The 9572-nt window shown below is 51.9% G+C and overlaps 1 protein-coding gene across 1 annotated transcript in view; it reads right to left on the bottom strand.

Moving 5' to 3' along the window:
• Positions 1–2073: 2073 nt before the first annotated feature.
• Positions 2074–9572, bottom strand: part of rasal2 (RAS protein activator like 2) — a 42014-nt gene continuing 34515 nt past the window's right edge. The window contains 11 exon segments of the mRNA XM_027275901.1: positions 2074–2737; positions 3685–3754; positions 3931–4151; positions 4227–4364; positions 4451–5420; positions 5512–5690; positions 6165–6354; positions 7470–7709; positions 7853–7997; positions 8755–8899; positions 8980–9534. Coding sequence (XP_027131702.1) covers positions 2570–2737; positions 3685–3754; positions 3931–4151; positions 4227–4364; positions 4451–5420; positions 5512–5690; positions 6165–6354; positions 7470–7709; positions 7853–7997; positions 8755–8899; positions 8980–9534 — 3021 coding nt within the window. The 3' untranslated portion in view covers positions 2074–2569.

The following is a 9572-nucleotide window of genomic DNA, read 5'->3' as shown; positions in this document are numbered from 1 at the left end:
ACGAGTGTGTGTGTGTTTTAGAGCCAGAAGCGACCATATTTGGACAAGAGGAAGTCCATGTCCATTTCCTTTCACCTGACCTGTTTTTACCTGGAATGTTTAATCAGTGTTAAATCAAAACACTGATGTGTCGAGATGTTGCACAGAAACAGGATGTAGTCCAACCAGTTTTCAAAATAAAACTATTTGTGTGTCACATATTTCCATAATTAGAAGCACATAAAGAGAAAAATGACCTCGACGTCACTGACACGTTCAGGTGACATCACACCTTTTTCACAATTAAAGTTCGGTTCCATTTAGCGCAGCAGCCTGACTCTGTTTGACCTGAATGGAATGCAGCCTTCATTTAATGTTTCACGTCAAAATGTTGTTAACGTTCACAAAGTGGAAACAGGAAGAATCATCCAGCACTGACTACATGAACATCACAGTGGAAGAAGACTAAAGACTAAGACTGAGACCAAAAACTGATTACAGACAATAAATCAGCCGAGACTAAGAAGAAGTCCTGTCAGATGTAACATGACGTTAACTTATGTCGCCTCCTGCTGGCTGTTAGAAAGAATGCAGGTTTAAACCAGAGGCCACTTCTTGTCTGAAGTCTGTCTGGTCACAGATCAGTGTGAACAACTGACAGACTGACATCATCATGACATCATCTGATCACAGATCAGTCATCTTATTTAAAGGAACAATCAGATCAGATCAGGTTTTATTTGTACAGTCCAAAGTCACAAAGTCCATTTTCCTCTGAGGCTTTACAATCTGTACAGGGAGTGACACCCTCTGTCCTTAGACCCTCGGTTCCAGTGAGGAAAAACTTGCCCACAAAAAACCTTTAACAGGGAAAAAAGGTGGAAGAAACCTCAGGAACAGGTTTCAGATCTCTGAACTGTGTAAATAAATGTAGAGTGTGTCTGACAGACATTATTACTGACTCTGCAGCAGCACAGAGACTTAAAGTCAGTCAAAGGCAGCTTGAGGTTGCCGAGCAACCAGGGTCAGCTGCAGGTCAGAGCTGTAACTGCAGCTGTGCTCTGTCTGTGTGTGAGTGACTGCTGAGAGACACAGAAAATCTCTAAATGAAGCCCCTCCAACTAGTGGACACTAATGCCAAACGGTAGGTGGTATCAAAAAGCCCAAATGACCGTGAGCATCCTCATCTTGTCGACCATGTGAATGCTGAATTTCAGTGTGTGAAGTTAAAAAATGTGACCTGGGGAGAGAGAGAAAGAACAGGTGCCCCGTGCTCCTTTGGGAAATTTCTCCTCTCCAGTTTACATGGGAGTAGATGGGGCTGTCGGTGGGTGATCCTGGAGCATCAGTGCGTCTCCCGCCAAAACTATAAGTCTGACAGCTTCAGCAGTGATATCGCTGCGTAGCCCACGAATTTTCCTACGTTTCTATGTAGAAATTATTTCTGTAGAGTGACATTTGTGGCCACGAGAGCCGTTTGCAAATGTATTTTTTGACAAATGTTTCTCTCCCTCTCCACTCTAGCTCTGGAACATTCTACCAATACACACCCATTGTAAACTTTGCCGTGGTTTTTGGTGATTTTTGGCAAAACCGGTGAAACTGTTAGAAAAGTCACAGCTCACCATTCCCGAACGAGCCGGTCGTTTTGATACCTTTTTTGTGTTTGTGCGACCAGGCACACACAACAACAGAGTAATGTTACGGTAACGTCAGACTGTCCAACCTAAAAATGAGCAGAAACGTGAAACACTGACTCTGAAGACTGAAGACAGACTGAAGACAGAAGACAGACTGAAGACAGACTGAAGACAGAAGACAGACTGAGACTGAAGACAGACAGACTGAAGACAGACTGAGACTGAAGACAGACTAAGACTGAAGACAGACTGAGACTTATGTTGAATTTGTGAGTCTCGGTCTGTCTTCAGTCTGTGAGTCTCGAGGAGACTCTCCAGTGTTTTTAATTCAGACTGCAGTACCAGTTTTTATCCACTAGATGTCACTGTTGCACAATGTTCAGTTTCATCCTGATGATTCACACATCAGTAACATAATAACTGTTTCCATGGCGATGGCAGAAAAGAGGCGGAGTCAGACTTTCAGGCAGCTTTTATTCAACATGGTCATGACAGCAGACAGGCGACCTTTGACCCTGATCCCACAGAGTCTGTTCAGTAGATCGACGACGACGACGCGGGGACGACGTGAAAATAAATTAAAAACAAAACAAACAAAAAAAAACTCGGTAAAAAAAAAAAAAGTTTCAAATCAACAAAAACAGAAAATTCAAATAAAAACAATAAAAAAGTTGTTTAGAAAAGTCGAGTGCGTTTTAGTTTCTTTGGGTTTGTTTCCTCTTCACTGTGCTTCTGTAACACACACACACACACACACACACACACACACACACACACACTGTACACGGGTCAGATCAAACCTTCAGTATTTACACTCTTAAAGATTCTCGTTAAACTCGTTAAATCCGTTAAACTCGTTAAACTCTCTCTGCAGCTGGACGGGGAGGGGGGGTGGGGGGTGGGCGGAGTTGAACAGTTTAAGCCCCGCCTCTCGTGTCCTGCTAAGCCAATCAGCAGCTGCTGTTCTTGAACTCCCCGTTCTCAGTGATGGACAGCTTGGTGGGGTTGCTGGGTGACAGGCCGTTGCGGAGGTTGGGCGCGCTGTAGCGCTCCTTCACCTGCGTCAGCGCCGCCATCAGCCGCGAGTTCGCCGCGTCCAGGGAGCCGATCCGCTTCTCCTGATTGGACAGAGACAGACAGGGGGCGGGACAGGAAGTCAGACTGAGAGCTACAAAATAAAACAGGACGTGATGATCAGACGAACATTCAGAGAACGTCCAGAGAACGTCTAGAGAACATTCAGAGAACATCTAGAGAACGTCTAGAGAACATCCAGAGAACGTCCCAAGAACGTCCAGAGAACATCCAGAGAACGTCCAGAGAACATCCAGAGAACATCCAGTTTGAAGGTAGCAGCCAAAAAAAACAAAAACAGCCAAAATACTAAAAAGTAGAAAATAATCAGATCAAATGAATAAATAATGAAATAAACGAAGCTCGGCTGAACTCTGATCTAAAACACCTGAACAGGTGACAGCTCGTCTCATCTCAGGTTAGGACAGGAAGTGGACCGGAAGCTCTGGAGGGGGGGGTCGTCAGAGGTCGGGTCGGGTCAGCCAAACAGAAATAAAACCAGCTCAGAGCTCAACACACCAAAACAGCAAGAGAGCAGCAGAGGACCAGATACCTGCTCATCCTTGATCAAACTCTGTCTGCTCTGTGATTGGCTGATCAGGTGTGCTAATGCTCCGTTTGTTTTAAACAGCGTGGGGGGGGAGGGGATGTGTGGGGGTGGGGTGGGTGGGGCTTCAGTCACTACTTGCCTGATTGGTTAATTTGACCTCCATTACTGACCTGAAACCAGTGAAGAGACGATGAGACGACCATCAAACGTTTGACCTAAGAGCTGCTGTCGTTACTCCAGCTCATTAATTATTCACTCAGAGTGTGTGTGTGTGTGTGTCTGTCTGTGTGTGTGTGTGTGTCTGTGTGCGTGTGGAAGTGTGTGTGTGTGTGAGTGTGTGGTGTGTGTGTGTGTGTGTGTGTGTGTGCGTGTGGAGTGTGTGTGTGTGAGTGTGTGTGTGTGTGTGTCTGTGTGTGTGTGCGTGTGGAAGTGTGTGTGTACCTGAGCGTCGATGATCTTCTGTTTGGCTTCAATCACCGCCTGCATCTCTGCGTGATCCCTCTTTTAACTCCTCCTCCACTGCCCTCGCCTGCACAACACACACACACACACACACACCACACACACACACACACACACACACAGGACACGCACACACACACACACACACACACACACACACACACACACAGTTAGTAGTTGGTCAGGGTGCGTTTGGTTTCTCTGCCCCATGCATGTAGTTCAGACAGGTGGAGCTTGTGGTACCTGCAGATGATGCTCTTCATCTGGCTGTCCTTCTCCTCCTGCTGTCTCCTCAGTCGCTCCTCGCTGTCCTCCAGACGGTGTTTGTACTCCAGCAGGAGCTTCTGCATCTGCTGCTCCTGAGCCAGGAGGCGCCGCTCGTACTCCTCGAGACGCCGACCAGACACCCGCAGACGCTCCTTCAACCGGGAGATCTCCAACTCATACTGAGGAGGACATGGGAGGTTTACAGCAGTCATGGAGGTGAAATGAGCTCTTCTACCTGTCCAGGTGTGTCGTACCTTCTCAGTGTTCCTGCCCTCCTCTCTGCTCCTCTCTCCTCCCTCCTCCTCCTTCTCCTCGTACTGTCCGTTGTTGAGCACCCAGGCTGCCGTCCTCTCCACCGGTGACATCGCCACCGCCTCCACCGGAGACGCCACCTGAACACAAACCATGACATCATCACACACCTGCAGTCACATGACCAACAAACGTCGGCACACTTCACTTCCTGTCACATGCTCACCTGCTGTACCGGCTTGGTGGCGCTCCTCGTGGGCGGAGCCACGTTCTCCACGGAGCAGGTGGACTGCTGTCGGGTGGCGTGGGCGGCGGTGGGCGTGGGCTCCGTGTTGGTGCTGCTGCTGCTGCGTAGTGACGCGCTGTGAGGGAGGGAGCGTGGCGTCCTGGCCCCGCCCCCTCCCCTGCTCTGCTGCTCCACCTTGACGATGTGGGCGGTGCCTGCCGTCGTGCTCTGACGGGGGACGGCGACCGCGGTGGCGGCGCCGGGCGGCAGGTCGGGTGGCACATGGCGGCGCGGCGTGGAGCACTCCTCGCTCTGCGTGCTCCGCCTGCTGCCCAGCTCGTCCAGGCTGCTGTTGGACGCCACGCGACCTTTGACCCCCACCTGGCTGCCAAAGTCGTCGGAGTTGCTGTGGCTGTTGTGCGAGCTCTCCGTGCTCAGGTTCTCCGAGCTGGAGTCGTGCCGCAGCGAGTGGGCTGAGCGCGTGGACAGGCTGTGGGCGGGGTTACTCAGGTGGTAGACGGGGTTCTGGAAGGACAGCGGCTGCAGGCTGCGCTGCTGGCTGAGCGACGGGTGGAGCGGCCGCCTCACCTGTGGCGCGCTCTGCGGCTGACCGTCTCTGGACACCACTTTGGCGTGATGCGGTGCCGGCTGCGGGGTGAGAGGGTTGGAGTGCGGGTAGGTGAGCGGGGGCGGGGCGTGCCCGATGGAGGCCTGGGAACCCACCCTGCTGAGGCGGGGCGGGGCCTCGTGGTGTGGCGGCGGCCCCGCGGTGGCGTGCGGGCTCTGAGCGTCCTGCAGGTCGACCAGAGAGATGCTGCGCCCGTTAGGCAGCGGGCCGTCACGCTCCTCGTGGTCAGAGAAGCTGCCGTGGGCGGAGGGATGCTGCTGAGCCAGCAGGGGGCGCTGACCACGAACATAACCCTCCATCAGGTCGCTGACTGGAGACTGCAGGCTGCGGACCTCGCTGTGGCTGCAGGAAGTGACACGTACGCCACAGTTACAGCCTCAGATGTAATCTGATTACATCCTGTGACATCACATCCTGTCAGCTGATTGGTTACCTGTCGGCGGGGTCCTCAAAGATGCGCTGTAACCCTGACGATAGGCTCCCGCTGATGTTGTGTGACGAGCTGTTGTCCTGGAAACGGCGCAGCTGCTGCTGGACCGGCGTCGGCGCCGCCAGGCAGCGAGAGATGTCTCCCAGAATCCTCGGCAGTGGGCCGAGCTTCGCCACGGTGGCCTGCAGGAAGGAATTTTCACCCTGTGGTCGCCGTGTGTGTGTGTGTGTGTGTGTGTGTGTGTGTGTGTGTGTGTGATGTGGTGGTGGAGAGCGAAACCGAGATGGTGGCAACAGAGAGAGTCGGCCAGACAGGAAGTGAATAGAAGGAGGGGGAGGGGGGAGAAGGACATGAGGGAAACTTAATGGAAACAAACTCAAAGTGAACAGAACCAAACAGCACAGCCATGCTGACACCGAGGCCGAGCTCCGACAGGTGAGACAGGTGAGACACAGCGCAGCCGGGGTGGGTCCGGAGGGGGGAGGTTAGGGGGGGGCCATGCTGTGAAGTTCAGCCACGCAGAGTTAATGTGGTTAAATGAACAGGAAGTGACCATTGATGTTCAGTCATGTTACATCAGCACATTTAACAACACACACAGTCTCACACACACACACACACACACTCACACACACACACACACACACACACAGTACCTTGTCGAGCTGAGAGACGACCTCCCACAGCAGAGCGTGCAGGACGGACAGCTCGCGGCCGAGGTCGATGTAGCCCTCGAAGCCCGGCGTGTTGGACAGAGTCTCCGGGTTGGAGATCTCGGACAGGAAACGCATCATCCCCGCCCACTCGTGCTCCAGGAAGTCGTTCATGAAGGCCATGTTTCCTCCTCTTGTTTCCAAACCTGCAGGGAGCAGCAGCTTTAGAGACAGGACACACACCCACAGTGCACCAGGGCACACGCAGCGCTTTAGACAGGACCACACACAGCGCACAGGGCACAGCAGCAGCTTTAGACAGGACACACACACACAGTGCACACAGGGCACAGCAGCAGCTTTAGACAGGACACACACACAGCGCACAGGGCACAGCAGCAGCTTTAGACAGGACACCACACACAGCACACAGGGCACAGCAGCAGCTTTAGACAGGACACACACACAGCACACAGGGCACAGCAGCAGCTTTAGACAGGACACACACACACAGTGCACACAGGGCACAGCAGCAGCTTTAGACAGAGACACACACACACACACACACACACACACACACACACACACACACACACACACGTGGGGGACAGCAACACCCAGAAGCCACGCTGCAGCTTTAGAGACAGCCACACCGGGCGCAGCGCAGCAGATTTAGAGCAGGACACAACACCACACACACAGGGCACAGCAGCCGCTTTAGAGAGACAGGAGACACCACACACACACAGGGCACAGCAGCCAGCTTTTGAGACCAGGGACACCCAAACACACACACACACACACACACAGCAGCTTTAGAAAACCCACACCAGGACAGCACGCTTGAGACAGGAACACACACCAAACATGAAAGCCAGAGCACGCTAGCTTTAGAGACTAGCACACAGGCGCAGCGCAGATTTAGCAGACGGCACACAACACCCACAGGGCACAGCAGCAGCTTTAGAGACAGGAGACACACACACACACAGGGCACAGCAGCAGCTTTAGAGACAGGACACACACACACACACACACACACACACAGGGCACAGAGCACAGCTGCAGCTTTAGAGACAGCACACAGGGCGCAGCAGCAGATTTAGAGACAGGACACACACACACAGGGCACAGAGCACAGCAGCAGCTTTAGAGACAGGACACACAGGGCACAGCAGCAGCTTTAGAGACAGGACACACAGGGCACAGCAGCAGCTTTAGAGACAGGACACACACAGCACACGGCACAGCAGCAGCTTTAGAGACAGGACACACACACACACACAGGGCACAGCAGCAGGTACTGACTTGGTGAAGTTGGCGAGGTTCTGGATGACTTTGGCGATGAGCGTGAGTGTGCGTGACGTGCGGTCGTCAGGATACTCCTGCATCAGGCTGAAGAGCGACGGGGACATGATGGCCGGGCACAGGAAGCGCAGAAAGAGCGAGGCGCTGATCAGACGCTTACTGATGTCCTGCTGGTGTCCACGAGAGACACACTGCTGCTTCCACGACGCAAACACTTCCTTCAGCTCCCGAGGAAACACGCTGAGGAGAGAGGAGAGGAGGGAGGAAGGATCAGGTTCCTGCTGCTTCAGGACAAACTGAATGTATGATCCATGAATGAAGTCCTGATGGTCTGGCGCTGTGTATTAGTACTTGTACTGCAGTATCAGTGTGTACTCTCGTACCAGTATGAGTTGATGATCTTGCAGAAGGCCAGCTCGCAGCACATCTTCAGGTTACTCTGATGTTCTACCAGGTCACCTCCAGAACATCGACTCGGGTCAACCTCACAGTTCTCATCCGACTCGTACAGAGCTTTGATGAACTCACCTGAGAGAGGCAGACAGACAGGTGAGAGGCAGACAGACAGGTGAGAACAGGGACAGGTGAGAGGCAGACAGACAGGTGAGAGGCAGACAGACAGGTGAGAAACAGAGACAGGTGAGAGGCAGACAGACAGGTGAGAGGCAGACAGGCAGGTGAAAAACAGAGACAGGTGAGAGGCAGACAGACAGGTGAGAAACAGAGACAGGTGAGAGGCAGACAGACAGGTGAGAAACAGAGACAGGTGAGAGGCAGACAGACAGACACTTTAACACAAAGTCTGTGAAGTTGTGAAAAAGTAAAAAAAAATAAAAGACTGAACACGTCTATAAATATAATAAAGATATAAATATAACAAAGATATAAATATAATAAAGATATAATAGAAAAAGATATAAATATAATAAAGATTATAATATATAAAAGATATAAATATAACAAAGATAGAAATATATAAAGATATAAATATAAAAGATATAAATATAACAAAGATGAAAATAGATGAAGAAATATAAAATATAATAAAGATTATAAATATAACAAAGGTATAAATATAAAAAAAAGGTATAAACAGATTACAGGCGTTATTTGTGTACATCACAGTGTGACTGATGTTTGTAATGACAGCAGGTCTGTCAGGTCAGTTCTGGTTTCTGGTGTACAGGTGTGTGTGTGTGTACAAGTGTGTGTGTGTGTGTGTACACGTGTGTGTGTGTACAAGTGTGTGTGTGTGTGTGTGTGTGTACAGGTGTGTGTGTGTCACCGAGTGCGTCATGCAGGTACTTCTGTCCCACCAGCTTCAGGTACTCCTCGATGGCTTTGGTAGCGAGCGTGTTCTCTCTGAAGATCAGCACATCGTGGTCGGCACAGCGGTCCACCTCTGACATCACCAGGTCTGTCAGGAAGTCCTACAGGAGAGGAAGAGAAGTTATGCTAAGCTAACAGGTGGCGCAGAGAGGAGCAGGCCTGTGATTGGCCGAGCCCTGACCTTTGCCCTGCCGGTGCTCTGCAGGATGTGGACGAGCGCGCAGGCCATCTCCTCCTTGTTCTTGACGCTGATGACGGGCTCCAGCACCGAGCACAGCATGGTGTAGTTGTTGGTGACGAACTCGGCGAACTCCTTGTACTGCTCCATGGGCAGGATGGAGATGGTCTGGAAGCGCGACTTGATGCGGATGGACGGCCCGCCTCCTTTGGCCTTGCTGGTGGTGGGCGTGCTGACCGGGTACCACTTCTCCACGAACTGCCGGCCCGTCACGCCCGACACCGGGATGTTGACCAGGCCTACATAGTTGTTCTTGTCCTTCTTCTTCTTCTTGTCCACGTCACGGTATATGTGCACCGTGATGCTGTGCATGGCGGGCAGGCCCGCGAAGTCGAAGTACTCGCCCCAGAACAGGCTGTCGTGGCGAGTCTTGCTGGTGGTCCGGGCGTACAGGACGTCGTCCAGACACAGCTCGCAAAAATATTTCTTCTTTGGCGGCAGATCTTTGGCTTCGATGATCCACAGGCGCAGCAGGTTCTCCGCCCGCCGACAGTTGTCCTGGAAACAAACAGAACCACAAGCGGGTCGAGACCCAA

This window comes from Larimichthys crocea, unplaced genomic scaffold (assembly GCF_000972845.2).
Source record: "Larimichthys crocea isolate SSNF unplaced genomic scaffold, L_crocea_2.0 scaffold244, whole genome shotgun sequence".
NCBI classification, from domain to species: Eukaryota; Metazoa; Chordata; class Actinopteri; family Sciaenidae; genus Larimichthys; species Larimichthys crocea.
This window is presented reverse-complemented; position numbering and strand designations above follow the sequence as displayed.